Below are 19,124 nucleotides of genomic sequence, written 5' to 3'. Positions count from 1 at the left end.
TTTAAGGAAGAGTTAACACCTATTCTCTTGAAGCGATTCCAAAAAATAGAAATGGAAGGAAAACTTCTAAACTCTTTCTATGAAGCCAGTATTACCTTGTTGCTAAAACCAGACAAAGACCCCACTAAAAAGGAGAAAGATAGACCACCTTCCCTGATGAACATGGATGCAAAAATCCTCAATAGGATATTAGCCAACCGGATCCAACAATACATTAAAAAAATTATTCACCACGACCAAGTGGGATTTGTCCTGGGATTCAGGCCTGGTTCAATATCTGCAAAATAATCAACATGATTCATCACATCAGTAAAAGAAAGAATAAGAACGACATGATCCTTTCGATAGATGCAGAAAATGCATTTGACAAAATACATCATCGTTTCTTGATAAAAACCCTCAAGAAAGCAGGGATAAAGGATCATATCTCAAGATCATAAAAGCTCTATATGAAAGACCCAATGCTAATATCATCCTCAATGTGGAAAAACTGAGAGCTTTCCCCCTAAGGTCAAGAACAAGACAGGGATGTCCACTCTCATCACTGTTATTCAATACAGGAAGTCCTAGCCTCCGCAATCAGACAACACAAAGAAATAAAAGGCATCCAAATAGGTCAGGAGGAGGTCCAACTTTCACTCTCGGGAGATGACATGATACTTTATGTGGAAAACCCAAAAGATTCCACCAAAAAACTGCTTAAACTGATCCATGAATTCAGCAAAGTGGCTGGACATAAAATCAATGCACAGAAATCGGTTGCATTCCTATACACAAACAATGAAGCAACAGAAAGAGAAATCAAGTAGTGAATGCCATTTACAATGGCAACAAAAACCATAAAATACCTAGGGATAAATCTAACCAGAGAGGTGAAAAATCTATACACTGAAAACAATAGAAAGCTTATGAAAGAAGTTGATGAAGTCACACAAAGAAATGGAAAAATATTCTATACTCCTGGATAGGAAGAACAAATATTGTTAAATGTCAATACTAGCCAAAACAATCAACGTATTCAATGTAATACCCATCAAAAAAGCACTAGCATTCTTCATAGAGATGGAGCAAACAATTCTAAAATTTGCATGGAACCAGAAAAGACCTCGAATAGCCAAAGCAATCTTGAAAAGGAAACCAAAGCTGGAGGCATCACAATCACGGACTTCAAACTGTAGTACAAGCTATAATCATCAAGACAGTATGGTACTGACACAAAACAGACACTTAGATCAATGGAACAGAATAGAGAACCTAGAAATGGACCCACAAAAATATGGTAACTAATCTGACAAAGCAGGAAAAAATATCCAGTGGTGCTGGGAAAACTGGACAGCGACTTGCAGAAAAATAAACCTGGACCACTTTCTTACACCATACACAAAAATAAACTCAAAATGGATGAAAGACCTAAATGTAAGGCAAAAAGCCATCAAAATCCTCAAGGTGAAAGCAGGCAAAAACCTCTTTGACTTGGCTGCATCAACTTCTTACTCAACAAGTTTCCAGAGGCAAGGGAAACAAAAGCAAAAATGAACTATTGGGACCTCATCAAAATAAAAACCTTCTGCACAGTAAAAAACCTTCTGCAGCAGCAAAACTAAAAGGCAACTAATGGGACGGGAGAATATATTTGCAAATGACATATCAGATAAAGGGTTAGTTTTGAAAATTTATAAAGAACTTATCAAACACCCAAAAAATAAATAATCCAGTGAAGAAATGGCCAAAGACATGAATAGACACTTCTCCAAAGAACACAGCCAGGTGGCCAACAGACACATGAAAAAATGCTCAACATCACTCATCATCAGGGAAATACAAATCAAAGCCACAATGAGATACCACCTCACACCTGTCAGAATGGCTAACATTAACAACTCAAGCAACAACTGATGTTGGCAAGGATGCAGAGAAAGAGAATCTCTTTTGGACTGCTGGTGGGAATGAAAACTGGTGCAGCCACTCTGGAAAACAGTATGGAGTTTCCTCGAAAAATTAACAATAGAACTACCATACGACCCAGCAATTGCAATACTAGATATTTGTTCAAGGGATACAGGTGTGCTGTTTCAAAGGGACACTTGCACCCCAATGATTACAGCAGCACTATCAACAATAGCCAAAGTATGGAAAGAGCTCAAATGTCTATCGATGGATGAATGAATAAGAAGTAATATATATATATACACACACACACACACACACAATGAAGTATTACTTGGCAATCAAAAAGAATGAAATTTTACCATTTGTAACTACGTGTATAGAACTAGAGAACTAGAGGGAATTATGCTAAGCAAAACTAGTCAGTCAGAGAAAGTTAAGTATCATATACTTCACTCATATGATGACTTTAAGATACAAAAGAGATGAACACACTGGAAGGTAACCAAAAGTAATATAAAGACAGGAAGGGGGGTAAAACATAAGCAACTCTTAAATATGGAGAACAAACAGATGGTTACTGGAGGGGTTGTGGGAGGGGGGAATGGGCTAAATGGGTAAGGGGCATTAAGGAATCTACTCCTGAAATCACTGCTGCACTATATGCTAACTAACTTGGATGTAAATTTAAATAAATAAATAAATAAATAAATAAATAACAAATAAAATGAAAGTGTGAGTTCAGAAAATGATGGCTATATAAGAGGTTGTCTCTTGTAGACAGGTCATTGCTCTCTCTCCTACAGCTTGCCTTCTGTGCCTACATCCCAGGGCACTGAATCCTTCTCAGTCAGGACCAGTTAGAACAAAACCCCACTCCCAGGAAAGAGATATACCTGCACAGTGTTCACTTTGATGGTATTTGATCAATGCCTGGAGAAGTATTCTAACTTATGTGGGCCTCTAAATTTTCATCAGTACCCACCATAACTGGAATGTGAATGCAATTTTAATCTCAGGTCCCAGTTAGCTGAATGACCCTAGACAACTTATTAACCTCTCTGTGCCTCAGCTTCTTCATTTGTAAAATAAGACATTTTATGCCCATGTGGTTGTTTTATCAGGATTAAATATGATTAAGTAAAACTGGTATATAAAAGATCTATAAAATGCCTGGAAGTGCTCAATAAATATCAAATTCCCTTAAAGAAAGAAAGAAACAAACAAACAAACAAACCAGGCTAGTATTTATCTTTGAGAAGCGAAATACTGATGGTGACAGAGAAAAGGCATGATGGGATGGTTTTAGGTGATATTTTTCTATTTCCCAATCCAGGTGGTGGATATGCAGATTCGTACATTTAAAAAATATTCACTGAGCTATATACTTATGATTTTGATTTTTTATACATATCAGTAAAAAGTTTACCTTAAACAGCTCGCCTTTCTCTTTCCACCATCTTTGAACCCGTGGAGGCCTGCTGGGAACAGGACTCCTGAAACGACAAATATGTCTGGAAGGTTGTGGTCCAAAGCCATTTTTGCTGGCTATAAACGGGGTCTCAGGAACCAGAGGGAGCACACAGCTCTTCTTAAAATTGAAGGTGTTTATGCCCGAGATGAAACTGAGTTCTATCTAGGCAAGAGATGTGCTTATGTGTACAAAGCAAAGAACAACACAGTGACTCCTGGTGGCAAACCGAATAAAACCAGAGTAATCTGGGGAAAAGTAACTCGTGCTCATGGAAACAGTGGCATGGTTCGTGCAAAATTCCGAAGCAACCTTCCTGCTAAAGCCATTGGCCACAGAATCCGTGTGATGCTGTACCCCTCAAGGATTTAAACTAACTGAAAAGTAAATAAATAAAGGTGTAGATTTGTAAAAAAAAAAGTTTACCTTAAACAAATAAATAATGACAACAAACTACTGAAAAGAAACCTGAATAAATGATAGCATAGCATGTTTCTGACTGGGAAGAACTAATTAAAAGATATCAATGTTCCCAAACTTATTTATAATTCAACTGCCCCAACACAATTTCCTTAAAATAAAACTTTACAGTTCGTAAGAAAATGCTTGTAACTAATTTTGAAAAGGGAATTTGACTTAATAAAGAAAACATACTATAAATCTAACAAAATAAAGCATTGTAGTACTAGAATACTTGCACGTAGGTATGTATATGTACGAAAACACTAATAACAGATGTTGTCTCCTTGAAGGGGAACTGAACAGTTGTTTGGGTAAAAACGAGATTTATTTTTCACTATATACCACTTTGTACCCTTTGTATTATGACCCTTGTTCATGAGTTACTCATTAAAAAAGCAAATTTAAGAAAATTAAAGCTTAATATTTAGGTAAAAAGAGAAAAAGAATCAGTGAAATTAAACAGACGGTTCCAGAAACAGATAGATGTGTATATAGGAATTCAGTATGGCATGAAGGAACAATTTATGATCAATAAAGAAATTGTGGAGTATTTAATAAACTGTACTGGGAACATAGCTATTCATTTTTTAAAAATGTGAGATCCGGGAAAGAGGAGTTAAGATGGCAGAGCAGCATGGAGACCTCAAGCTTATCTCATCCCTGAAACACATGTAGATCAGCATCAAACCATTTTGAATGCCTAGGAAATTGATATGATGACTAACACAGCAATCTATGTAACTTGAGCCACAGAACTCAGCAGGTATGCAGTGCAGAGAAGTGAAGTGGGACAGAGAAAAGCCACAGAGGGTAGGGAGTTATTTTTGCAGAGAGAGGACAGAGAAAGAGAAAGGAGGAGAGTACAGCACATTGGGAATATGCAAGGAAAGCATTCCCCTAAAAGTAGCTGGAGAGAAAGAGAGAAAAAGAGTGAAACAAATAAAGAGTGAAATAAATAAAAACTATTTATTGACAGGAAGAAAGGAGAAGGTGTCAATACCATCAGGAATCTATAAATAGTGGAGCACAGAGTCTGAAGTTCTGGAGCTCAATGTCTGGCAGTGCTCTGGTGGGGAAGAAGGGTGAATCCCCAAGAGCAGGCTGCGGGGTCTGAGGGGTCCATGTGCTACACAGGGAGAAGTGGTCCCCCCGCTTGGAGTGCATTTGGTAGAGGTCATACCACCTCCTCACAGACAAAGATCCCAGTGGACCCAGGAGAGCAGCCACGTTTGCTGGTATTGGGACAGAGACACCAGACTGTGATGAAACCTGGCACCAGCTGTGTGTTGTGATTTGCCATAATTTCTGAACCTCTGCCACTGTGCTATCACACAATGGTTTTCTGGGGCAAGCCAGCACCCTCCTCCAGAGACACAGTGTGAGTGCAAGCCACAGGGGTCTCTGAAGTGTGGGGTTTTGAAACACAACTCCATCTGAGATAAAACTCTTGAGGGAGGTGCTGCCTGCTAGGCTGATTGCTTGGACAAAGACAAGGTAAAGGCGGGGAGTGGACAGAGGCCTGACACAAAGGAGGGGTCCTTGACCACAGATTGGTGAGATTGCAAAGTTCCTGTGTCAGAGACTGAGGAATTGGGTAAAGCAATTTCCACCTCAACGGCTCACATGCATGCAAGCGTACAAGCATGCACACTACACTGATCCACCCCAGTAAGCTAAGCAGTGCCATCTAGTGGAGAAAGGAGCCTTTACACAAAGTCCCACCCATCTCTGCCCTCCAAGCACATCCCCTAGAAGACTAGTGAAGTCACTCCACCTGCTTAGTGTACGGACTATAGAGGTTTCATAGTTCCATTTCTATGGGAAACTAGATGTAACATCATTCTGATTTCATTCTATTTGCTGCTTCGTTTATTTGCCTGTTTTCTTTGATTCTGTTTTTGCTCAAGTTTTATTCTTTTTTTTCTTTGCTTCTTCTTTGTATACAGAAACAAAGATTTATTATTTTTTATTTTATTTTTTTAATAATTTTTATTTTGTTTTTTATTATATTCTATTCTATTATGTATTTTTTTTAATTTTTAAATGTTTTCTTACCTTTTGTTTCCCTTTTGTTCCCCTTTTTTCTCTATTCTAGCAAAATTTATTCAACAAGAAGACCAAAACACATCCAGGATCTAGCTTTTTATATTTGATTTTTTGTTTTGTTTTGTTTTAAGTTTTAATTTTTATTTTATTAATTCTTTTCTTCCTCCAAAATGACAAAAATGAAGGAATTCACCCCAAAAGAAAGTAAAGAAAAAAAAATAAACCCAGGTGCTTAATCAAGACAGGTATAAGATGTATGAACTAGAATATAGAACCATGATACAAAGAATGTTATCTGGGGTTGACAAAAGCATAGCATACCTTTCTGTGGAGATAAATGAAATAAAATGTAGTCAGGATTAAATTAAAAATGCTATAACCAAGGTGCAACCTCAAACAGATGTCATAACGGCAAGGATGGAGGAAGCAGAACACTGAATCAGCAATATAAAAGATAAAATTATGGGGGCGCCTGGGTGGCTTAGTCGGTTAAGCGTCCGACTTTCGCTTAGGTCATGATCTCGCGGTTCGTGGGTTCGAGCCCCGCGTNCACTGGTGATGAAAATATAAAAATGATACAAGCACTTTGGAAAAGTTTTCCATTTCCTTAATCTAGATCTACTATATGGCTCAAACTTTCTACTCCTAATTACCCAAGAGAAATGAAAGCAAATATTCATATAAAGACTTATATACAGAGGCGCCTGGGTGGCTTAGTCGGTTAAGCGTCCAACTTTCGCTTAGGTCATGATCTCACGGTTCGTGGGTTCGAGCCCCGCGTCGGGCTCTGTGCTGACTGCCAGCTCAGAGCCTGGAGCCTGTTTCAGTCTGTGACTCCCTCTCTCTCTGACCCTCCCCTGCTCACTCTCTCTCTCTAGAAATAAATTAAAAAAAAACCTTAAAAAAAAAAGATAAAATTATGAAAAATAATGCAGAAAAAAAGATGAAACAAGGCAAAAAAGAATAATACAAAAATTAGAGAACTCAGTGACTTATTAAAAAAGAGTAACATCCAGTTCATAGGAGTCCCAGAAGATGAAGAGAGAGAAAAAGAGGCAGAAGTTTTATGTGAGCAAAAGAGTAGAAAAGGTTCCTAATTAGGGAAGGACACACACATCAAAAACCAAGATGCACAGAGACCTGTCATTAGGTTCAGCAAGAAATGACCATCACCAAGGCATATCATACTCAAATTCACAAAATACACAGACAAGGAAAGAATTAAGAAAAGCAGCAAGGGAAAAAGAAAGTCCTTAACCTATAAAGGAAGACAGATCAGGTTTGCAGCAGACCTATACACAGAAACTTGGCAGGCCAGAAGGAGTGGCAGGATATATTCAATGTACTGAATTGGGGAAAATATGCAGCCAAGAATTCTTTACCCAGCAAGGCTGTCATTCAAAATAGGAGAGATAAAGAGTTTCCCGAACAAACGAAAACTAAAGGAGTTTGTGACCACTACCAGCCCTGCACGAAATTTTAAGGACTACTCTTTGAGTGGAGAAAAGAGAACACAAAACAAAAAAGACCAAAAGCAACAAAAACTAGAAAGGACCAGAGAACATCACCAGAAACTCAAACTCTACAGGCAACACCGTGGCACTAAGTTCATATTTTTCAAAACTCACTCTAAATGTCAGTGGACTAAATGCTCCAAATCAAAAGACACAGGGTATCATAATGGATAAGAAAACCCGACCCATCTATATGCTACCTACAAGAGACTCATTTTAGACCTAAAGACACCTTTGGATTGAAAGTAAGGGGATAAAGAACCATCCATCATGCTAATGGTTGACAAAAGAAAGCTGGAGTAGTCATAATTATATCAGACAAACCAGATGTTGAAATAAAGTGTGTAACAATATATGAAGGGGATTATATCATAATTAAGGAGTCTATCCATCAAGAAGATCTAACAATTGTAAATAATTATACTTCCAATGTGAGGCACCCAAATGTATACATCAATTAATTACAACCATAAAGAAATTCATTGATAATAATTCCACAATAGTAAGAGACTTCAACACCACACTTATATCAACGACAGATCATCTAAGCAGAAAATCAATAAGAAACAATGGCTTTAAATGAACACTGTACAGCATAGACTTACAGATATGTTCAGAACATTTCATCCTGAAGCAGAATACACATTCTTCTCAAATGCATATGGAACATTCTCCAGAATTGATCATATACCGGGTCACAAATCAGCCCTCAACAAGTAGTAAAAGATCAAGATCATACTTTGCATATTTTCAAAACACAGTGCTATGAAAATCAAAATCAACCACAAGAAAAACTTTGGAAAGACCAGGAATACTTGGTGATTAAAGAACATCCTACTAACAAATGGGTTAACCAAGAAATTAAAGAGGAAATTGAAAAATACATGGAAGCCAATGAAAATGAAAACACAACAGCCCAAAACCTCTGGGATGCAGCAAAGGTGGTCATAAGAGGGAATTATATAGTAATTCAGCCCTTCCTAAAGAAGGAATAAAGGTCTCAAAACCTAACCTTACACCTTAAAGAGCTGGAAAAAGAACAGCAAACAAAGCCCAAAATCAGAAGCAGCAGCAGAAATCAATGATTACAAACAAAACAAAACAAAACACAACACAGTATAAACAGATCAATAAAATCAGGAGCTTTTTCTTTAAAAGAATTAACAAAATTGATAAATTCCTAGCCAGACTGATCAAAAAGAAAAAGGACACAAATAAATAAAATCATGAATGAATGAGGAGAGATCACAACCAACACTGCAGAAATACAAACAATAATAAGATAATATTATGAGCAATAATATGCCAACAAATGGGCAATCTGGAAGAAATGGATAAATTCCTAGAAACATATAAACTACCAAAATTGAAACAGGAAGAAAGAAAATTTGAACAGACCCATAACCAGTAAAGAAATCGAATTAGGAATCAAAAATCTCCCAACAAACAAGAATCCAGGGACAGATAACTTTTGAGGGGATTCTACCAAACATTTACAGAAGAGTTAGGGGCAACTGGGTGGCTCAGTCCGTTAATCCTCCAACTCTTGACTTCAGCTCAGGTCATGATCTCATGGTTCATGAGATCGAACCCCATGTCAGGCTCTGCACGATGCATGGTGCAGAGCCTGCTTGGAGTTCTCTCTCTCTCCCTCTCTCTCTGCCCCTCCCTTGCTCATTCTCTCACTCTCACTCTCAAAATAAATAAACATTAAAAAATATATTCTATTAAAAAAACAATTAAGAGTTAACAACCTATACTTTTAAAGCCATTCCAAAAAAATGGAAGGAAAACTTCCCAACTCATTCTATGAGGCCATCATTACCTTGATTCCAAAACCAGACAAAGATCCCACTAAAAAGCGGAACTACAGATCAATTTCCCTGATGAACATAGATGCAAAAATTCTCAAGATACTAGCCAACCAGATCCAACAATACGTTAAAAGAATTATTCACCACAATCAGATGGGATTTATTTCTGGGATGAAGGACTGGCTCCATATCCACAAATCAATCAATGTGATACATCACATTAATAAAGGAAAGAATAAGAACCACATGATCCTCTCAATAGATGCAGAGAAAGTATCTGACAAAATACAGCATCCTTTCTTGATAAAAACCCTCAAGAAAGTAGGGATAGAAGGAACATACCTCAAGATGAAAAAAGCCATATATGAAAGACCCGCACTCATATCATCCTTAATGGGGAAAAATTGAGAGCTTTCCCCCTAAGGACAGGAACATGACAAGGATATCCACTCTCTCCACTGTTATTCAACAGCAATCGGACAACACAAAGAAATAAAAGTTATCCAAATCAGCAAGGAGGAAGTCAAGCTTTCATTCTTCACAGATGACATGATATTCTATGTTTAAAATCCAAGACTCCACCAAAAAATAGCTAGAACTGATATATTAATTCAGAAAATTCACAGTATATAAAATCAATGTACAGAAATAGGTTGCATTTCTATACATCAATAATGAAGCAGCAGAAAGAGGAATCAAGGAATCGATCCCATTTACAATTACACTGAAAACCATAAAATACCTAGGAATAAATCTAACCAAAGATGTGAAAAATCTATATGGCAAAAAATGTAGAAATATTATGAAAGAAATTGAAGAAGACACACACCAAAAAAATGCAAAAAACATTCCATGCTTCTGAATTAGAAAAACAATATTGTGAAGATGTCAGTACTACCAAAAGCAATCTACATATTCAATGAAATCCCGATCAAAATAACACAGCATTCTTCACAGAGGTAGAACAAACAATCCTAAAATTTTTATGGAACGAGAAGAGAGACCGAATAGCCAAAGCAATCCTGAAAAAGAAAACCAAAGGTGGAGGCATCACAATTCTGGACTTCAAGATGTATTACAAAGCTGTAATCATCAAGACAGTATGGTATTGACACAAACAGGCACATAGATCAGTGGAACAGAAGAGAGGAGCCAGAAATGGATCCACAAACGTATGGCCAACTAATCTTTGACAAAGCAGGAAAGAATATCCAATGGAAAAAAGACTGTTTTCAGACAATGGTGCTGGGAAAACTGGACAGTGACATGCAGAAGCGTGAACCCGGACCACTTTCTTACACCATACACAAAAATAAACTCAAAATGAATGAAAGACCTAAATGTAAGACAGGAAGCTATCAAAATCCTGGAGGAGAAAATGGGCAATAACCTCTTAGACCTCAGCTTGCAGCAACTTCTTACTTGACATGTCTCCAGAGACAAGGGAAACAAAAGTAAAAACAGGGGCTCCTGGGTGGCTCAGTCGGTTAAGCGGCCGACTTCGGCTCAGGTCATGATCTCGTGGTTTGTCAGTTTGAGCCCCACGCTGGGCTCTGTGATGACAGCTCGGAGCCTAGAGCCTGCTTCAGATTCTATGTCTCCTTCTATCTCTGCCCTTCCCCTGCTCATGCTCTGTCTCTCTGTCGCTCAAAAATAAATAAACATTTAAAAGATTTTAAAGCAAAACAAACTACTGTGACATCAACAAGATAAAAACCTTACTTTTTCTAAAAATAGTTTATTGTCAAGTTGGTTTCCATGTAACACCCAGTGCTCATCCCCACAAGTGCCCTCCTCCATGCCTATCACCCCGGTTCACCTCCCCCCACCCCTATCAGCCCTCAGTTTGTTCTCAGCATTCAAGAGTCTCTCATGGTTTGCCTCCCTCCATCTCCCCAACTATTCTCCCCCTTCGTCTCCCCCATGGTCCTCCGTTAAGTTCCTCATAATCCACTTAAAAGTGAAAATATATGCTATCTGTCCTTCTCTGCCTGACTTATTTCACTCAGCATAACACCCTCAGGTTCCATCCATGTTGCTACACATGGCCAGATTTCATTGTTTCTCATTGCCATGTAGTATTCCATCGTATAGATAAACCACATCTTCTTGATCCATTTGTCCGTTGATGGACACTTAGGCTCTTTCCCTGTTTTAGCTATTGTGGAGAGTGCTGCTATGAACATTGGGGTACATGTGCTCCTATGCATCAGCATTTCTNTTGCCATGTAGTATTCCATGGTATAGATAAACCACATCTTCTTGATCCATTCATCTGTTGATGGACACTTAGGCTCTTTCCATGTTTTAGCTATGTTTTGGCTATTGTTGAGAGTGTTGCTATGAACATTGGGGTACATGTGCCCCTCTGCATCAGCACTCCCATATCCCTTGGGTAAATTCCTAGCAGTGCTATTGCTGGGTCATAGGGGAGCTCTATTGGTAATTTTTTGAGGAACCTCCACACTGCTTTCCAGAGGGGCTGCACCAGTTGACATTCCCACCAACAGTGTAGGAGGGTTCCCGTTTCTCCACATCATCTCCAGCATCTAAAGTCTACTGATTTGTTAAGTTTAGCCACTCTGACCGGTGTGAGGTGGTATCTCAGTGTGGTTTTGATTTGTATTTCCCTGATGATGACAGACGCTGAGCATTGAAAAACCTTCTGCAGAGTGAAGGAAACAATCAGCAAAACTAAAAGGCAACTAACTGAATAGAAGATATTTGCAAATGACATATTAGATAAATGGTTAGTATAGACTTATCAAACTCAATACCCCCCCCAAATAAAACAAATAATCCAGTGAAGAAATGGGGCAAAGACATGAGTAGAAAGTCTGCAAAGAAGGCATCCAGATGGCAAACAGACACATGAAAAGATGCTCAACATCAGTCATCATCAGTGAATTACAAATCAAAACCACACAGAGATACCACCTCACATCTGTCAGTGTGGCTAAAGTGAACAACTCAAGCAACAACAGATGTTGGTAAGGATGTAGAGAAAGAATCCTTTTGTACTGCTAGTGGGAATGCAAACTACTGCAGCCACTCTGGAAAATAGTATGGAGGTTCCTCAAAAAATTAAAAATAGAACTACCCTAAGACCCAGTAATTGCACTACTAGATATTTATCCAAAGGATACAGAGTGCTGATTCGAAGGAGCATATGCACCCAATGTTTATAGCAGCACTATCAACAATAGCCAAAGTATGGAAAGAGTCCAAATGTCCATCAACTGATGGACAGATAAAGAAGATGTGGGGTGTGTATGTATGTATGTACGCATGTATGCTTTTATGTATGTATATATACACACACGATGGAATACTACTCATCAATCAAAAAGAATGAAATCTTGCCACTTGAAACAATGTAGATATAACTAGAATATTATGCTAAGTGAAATAAGTCTGCCAGAGAAAGACAAATATCATAGATATTCACTCATATGTGGAATTTAAGAAATGAGACAGATGAACATAAAGGAAGGAAAGCAAAAATAATATAAAATCAGAGAGGTTGACCAACCAGAAGAGACTCTTCAATACAGAGAACTGAAGGTTGTTGGCAGGGTGTTTGGTGGTGGGATGGGCTAAATGGATGAGGGGCATTAAAGTGGCCACTTGCTGGGATGATTCATGGGTGTTACATGTAAGTGATGACTCAATATATTCAATTCCTGAAATCATTATTACACTATACGTTAACCAGCTTGGATTTAAATTTTTTAAAATGTGAGACCCATCTGAACAATGGAATATAATGCTAGTACATATAAACAATAAATACTAAATGTACGCAAGGTAGGGAAAAGCTTCCAAAGTAAAACCTGAAACTCATAAGCCATGAAAAGAAACACCAAGAGATTTAAGTATACATTAATTTTAAACTTCCTCATTTTAAAACTCCTCATTGATAAAGTTAGAGTCAAGCCACAGACTAGGATTTATAAACAAAATGTTAATGTTTCTGACACATAAACGGTTAATATGAATCAGTACCTAAAAGATGAACTAAAACACAAAATTGAATAAAGGCTGTAAAAAAATCCAATTCAGAAAACATTACAAGTGAATAATAAACCTAAAAATATAGTGAACCTCAATACCAATTAGAGATATATACACTAAAATAACCAGACATCTACATTTAAAAAATATTGAAAGGTAACTAATACATTGTTTTCAAAGTTAGCTCTTGTAGGGTTGGGAGAAGAAAACAATTGATGAGGATTGTGATAGGAACAAAATTTCTGCTGGATATCATTATTTACTTTATATTATATTTGAACTTTTCATTTTCTAGGGGTCCCAGTATTCTTCCAAAACTAAATACTCTTCCATCATTCCCTATCTCAGCAAACAGGTACCATCATCCATCTAACTGCAGAATCAGTTTAAAATCATCTTTCACATCTCCCTCTCCAATATCTCCATATTATTCTATTCAAATTTCTACTAATTTTACCCCCCAAGCCCTTTTCAAAACATCATTTCTCTTCACATGTCCTCTACAACTCCACTGAAAGCTATCATGAACTCATTCTTAACCACTGCTAAAGCCTCATTCACACAAGAAATATTTACTAAGCATCTACCTTGTATATGATACAGTGCTAACTGGTTTCTTGGAATTTACTTGTCTCCTTCTGCAACCAAGTTTAGCATTTCAAAACTTGATTTGTCAGCAGCTGCCCCACCACTTTAAATACCTCAGTGGTTTCAAAGTACAGACATACCTTGGAGATATTGAAGATTTGGTTTCAGACCACTGCAAACCATGAGAGACTCTTGAATGCTGAGAACAAACTGAGGACTGATGGGTGTGGGGGTGGGGTAGATGGGCATGGAGGAGGGCACTTGTGGGGATGAACACTGGGTGTTATATGGAAACCAACTTGACAATAAACTATTTGTAAAAAACAAACAAACAAACAAACAAAAAAAAAGACCACGGCAATAAAACAAATATTGTAATAAAGTGAGTCAAATAAAATTTTTGGTTTCCCAGTATACATGAAAGTTATGTTTACACTATACTGTAGTCTATTAAGTGTACAATGGCATTATGTCTAAAAGAACAATGTACATGCCTCAATTTTTAAAAATACTTTATTGCCAAAAATGCTAATCATCATCTGAGCTTTCAGTGAGTCATAATCAATTATAACAGGTCACCATAACAAAGACAATAATAATGAAAAAGCTTGAAATGTTGTGAGAATTACCAAAACATGATACAAAGACATGAAGTGAGCCAATGTCTTTGGAAAAATGGTGCTTATAGATTTGCTTGACACAGAGTTGCCACAAACTTTCAATTTGCCAAAAAAAAAAAAACAAAAAAAACAAAACAGTATCTGCAAAGTGTTATCAAGTACAATAGAATAAGGTGTGTCTGTAATCTTAAGGAAATTAGTAATTATTAACCTAGGCAAAAGTTAACTGCATAATCAGGCCCAAACTACTTTTTCAGTCCTATATTTATATCAGTCTCGGGTCTACAATAATCTCATGCTACATGGTCCTCCTTTCAGATCCCACAATGCACTATATTGTTTATTTAGCCTAGACATCATATCCCTACAAATTCAATTGCTACTTGCCTAGCAAATTCTTTAAAAAATAAAATAAGCATTGGGGCGTCTGGGTGGCTTAGTCGGTTGAGCGTCCGACTTTCGCTCAGGTCATGATCTCGCGGTTCATGAGTTCGAGCCCCGCGTCGGGCTCTGTGCTGACTGCCAGATCAGAGCCTGGAGCCTGTTTCGGTCTGTGACTCCCTCTCTCTCTGACCCTCCCCTGCTCATGCTGTCTCTCTCTCTCTCTCCTAGAAATAAATAAAACATTTAAAAAAATAAGCATTAAGAACAAATAGAAATCATTCTATAATAATTTGTATTTATAATCATACACACCAATAATTGCATTATACATAAACTGACTGAATTATCTGAATAAAGACAAATATTATCAGACTGAATGTACAAAAACTATGTTAGAAGATATAACATCTAAAATACAAGGATGCAGAAAAGTTGAAATTAAAAGGTTGGAAAGAGATACACCAAACATTAATATTTAAAAAGCTAATTTGAGGGGCCTCTGGGTGGCTCAGTCGGTTAAGCATCTGACTTCGGCTCAGGTCATGATCTCACGATTCATGGGTTTGAGCCCCATGTCTGACTCTGTGCTGACAGCTAGCTCAGAATCTGGAGCCTGTTTCAGATTCTGTATCTCCCTCTCTCTCTGACCCTCCCCTGCTCACGCTGTCTCTCTCTTTCTCTCTCTCAGAAATAAATTTAAAAATTAATTAATTAATTAATTAAAAATAATAAAAAGCTAATTTGATTCCACATGTAAGTAAAATAATTGGTATTTGTCTTTCTCTGTCTGACTTGCTTCCCTTAGCATAATACCCTTTAGGTCCATCCATATTGTCACAAATGTTGAGATCTCTTTCTTTCTTATGGCTAAGTAATATTCCACAGTGTATATATACATCTTCTTTATCCATTCATCTATCACTGGACATTTGGATTGTTTCCATATCTTGGTTATTTTAAATAATGCCACAATAAACTTAAGGGTGCATGTATCTTTTCAAATTAGTATTTTTATTTTCTTTGAGTAAATACTGTGTAGTGTAATTACTGTATATCATATGGTAATTCTATTTGTAATAATTTTGGGAACCTCTATGCTGCTTTCTACAGTATGAACCAATATATATATTCCTAAACAAACAGACAAACAAACAAGACTCTTAAATGCAAAGAACAAGCTGGTAGTTGCCAGGAAGGAGGGAGGTGAGGGGATGGTTGAAGTAGATAAAGGTAGATTCAGAGGTACAAAATTCCATTTACAGAATAAATAAGTTGCAGAGATGAAAGGTGCAGCATAGGGAATATAGTCAATAATATTGTAATAAGGTTGTATGGTGACTATACTTATGGTGAGTATTGAGTAATGTATATAATTGTTGAATCAATATGTTGTATATCTGAAAGTAATATAACATTGTATGTTAATTATACTTTTTTTAAAAAGAAAACTGGTTTAGATAAATCAATTATCAGACAAAGTAGACATTAAGACAAAAATCATTACCGGCAGAAAAAAAGAGACACTTCAGAATGACGAAAGATTCAATATACCAGAAAGATATTACAATTCTAAATGTGTATGTACCTAATATTGCTTCAAAATATATGAGGAAGATATGAGATGAAGAAAAACTAGACAAAACCACAATCAGAAATACTGTATCACAAGAGCACCTGGGTGGTTCACTCGGTTAAGCATCTGACTCTTGGTTTTAGCTTAGGCTGTGATCTCACAGTTTATGGGATCAAACCTTGCGTCAGGCTCTGTGCTGACTGCATGGAGCCCGCTTGGGATTTCTCTCCCTTTCTCTCTGCCACTCCCTCTCCCCCTCTTTCTCTCACTCTCTCAAAATAAATAAATCGACAAAAAAAGAAATACATTATCACAGTGGAAGATTTTAATACATCTTTCTCAGTAACTGATGAAAAAAGAGGAAAAAAAAAAACATCAGTAAGGATATATGGCAACTGAATAACTAACAACTTGGACCTAACTGACATAGATGGAACACCATACTCAACAACTAAGGAATACACACTGTTTTTATAAACACATGGAACATTTACATACAGGGAACATATTTTAGGACAAAGGTCAGCAAACTTTTCGGCCAGACAGTAAATACTTTAGGCTTTCTGAGCCTCATGATGTTGTTGTCATATATTTTTCTTTTTATTAGTCACCTTTTAAAAAGGTAAAACAGGGGCGCCTGGGTGGCTTAGTCGGTTAAGCGTCCGACTTTCGCTTTGGTCATGATCTCGCGGTTCGTGGGTTCGAGCCCCGCGTCGGGCTCTGTGCTGACTGCCAGCTCAGAGCCTGGAGCCTTTTTCAGAGTCTGTGTCTCCCTCTCTCTCTGACCCTCCCCTGCTCACACTGTCTCTCTCTCTCTCTCTCTCTCTCTCTCTCTCCTAGAAATAAATAAAACATTTAAAAAAATAAAATAAAAAATAAAAAGGTAAAACAAACAAACAAGAACAGAAAAGGGGCTCCTGAGTGGCTCAGTCAGTTAAGTGCCTGACTCTTGATTTTGGCTTGTCATGATCTCATAGTTCATGAGTTCCAGCCAGCCCTGCATCTGCATTGACCACACGAAGCTTGCTTGAGATTATGCGTCTCCCTCTATGTCCTTCCCCCGTGCCTCAAAAACAAATAAATAAATAATAAATATCAAAAAACAAATAAACAAAAACAAAAAACATTTTTAGATTGAGGGCCATACAAAAACAGTCCATAAACCAGAATTGGCCTATGGACCACAATTTGCTTGCTGACTTCTGTTGCAGGCCAAGAAGCAACTTTCAACAAATTTCAAATCATAATTCTACAGAGTATACTCTGGCCACAATGCAACTAAGCAAAAAAATAAATAAATGACAATTAGAAAATAGATATCACTTCAAAATCGAGAATTAAACTTCTAAATAACCTTGGGTCTAGAAAAAAATCACATTAAAAATTAGATAGTATTTTAAACAATAATGTTGAAAATAATACATATGAAAACTTATGGACTACAGCTAAAGTCATGCACAGAGGAACATTTGTGACCTTAAAAGCATATATTAGCAGGAAGAGATGTTGAAAATCAATAAGCTAAGCATCACCTCATTAAGCTAAAACAAAATCAATTAAACACAAAGAAAGTGGAAGGAATTAAATAAGACCAGAGATGAATGATACAGAAAACAAATATACAATCAAGAATATCAACAAAGCAAAATTTGTCTATTTGAAAATAACAAAGTTGATGAACCTTTAGAAGGACCAATAAAAAAAGAGATAAAGAATAAATAAAATGTGGAACTTAAACAAGATGTTACTACAGGTCCTACAAATATTAAAAATATCATAAGATAGGGGCACCTGGCTGGCCCAGACAATAGAACATGTGACTCTCAGTCTCAGAGTCACGAATTTAGCTTTACATTGGGTATAAGGTTTACTTAACAGAATAATAAATAAGCCTTTTAAAAAAACATCATAAAATATGATGAAACATTGTATGCCATTGATTTGAAAATATAATTTAAATGTACAAATTGCTAGCAGTGTGCAACTTACCAAAACTGACTCAAGTCAAAATAGAAAATCAGAACAGTACCATAATATTAAAGAAATTGAACCTGTAACTTAAAACCCTTTTAAGGACATCACCAAGATGGCAAAGTAGGAGGCCATAGTCTCCATCTCCCCAAAAAAGTCATAGATGGGTATTCATGAACAAAAACAGCTCTGAGAGAGCTCAAGAGTCCACTTTAAGAAACCAGCAACACAGTAGAACAAAAAACGTGAGAATAACTGAACACAAAGGGAAAGATGAACAGTTTCTTTTGACTGACATCATCTTTTCCTTCAGGCTGGCACTGCTAAGTGCTGGCACAGCTAGAAGGAGTTCTCCATTCTGGGAAAGGGATACTGGAGTAAGTGACCATCTTTCCCTTTCAAAGTGCCACACAAAGGATCTGCTTTGATTTCACCCTTCCACCCAGACTGGCAAAGCTGAGACATATAGAGATGAGTAGGAACAAGGAAGAAAAGCTGGGGCTACCAGTATCAACCACAACCTTCTCTACAGCGAACCACAATAGCTTTCCTCATTGAAGAAACCATTGGCCAGAATAGCTATCATAAACTCCCTATAGGTTTCACTAGTTATTGTCCAACAGGTAATAGCATTCACAGATGGAAGACACCTGAGTCCTTCTCTGTTCCCTACCCCTCAATCTCTGCCAGAACTCAGGATCTATACCGGCAGCCAGCCACTGATCAACAGGGAAATGCAAATCAAAACTACAATGAGATATCACCTCACACCTGTCATAA

The 19,124-nt window shown here is 37.2% G+C and overlaps 2 protein-coding genes across 2 annotated transcripts in view; one reads left to right on the top strand and one right to left on the bottom strand.

The window, feature by feature from the left end:
* The window catches only part of GABRA3 (gamma-aminobutyric acid type A receptor subunit alpha3), a 338,456-nt gene that overhangs the window by 284,855 nt on the left and 34,477 nt on the right, over positions 1-19,124 (bottom strand). The gene's annotated exons all lie outside the window — the stretch shown is intronic.
* LOC120222749 (60S ribosomal protein L35a) lies at positions 3,383-3,746 on the top strand. The gene has a single exon (XM_039220704.1). It carries the CDS (start codon positions 3,398-3,400, stop codon positions 3,728-3,730), a length of 333 nt encoding a protein of 110 aa, XP_039076635.1. The 5' UTR covers positions 3,383-3,397; the 3' UTR covers positions 3,731-3,746.

The sequence above is a fragment of the Hyaena hyaena genome, unplaced genomic scaffold (genome assembly GCF_003009895.1).
Source record: "Hyaena hyaena isolate Hyena2069 unplaced genomic scaffold, ASM300989v1 scaffold_917, whole genome shotgun sequence".
NCBI lineage: Eukaryota > Metazoa > Chordata > Mammalia > Carnivora > Hyaenidae > Hyaena > Hyaena hyaena.
This window is presented reverse-complemented; position numbering and strand designations above follow the sequence as displayed.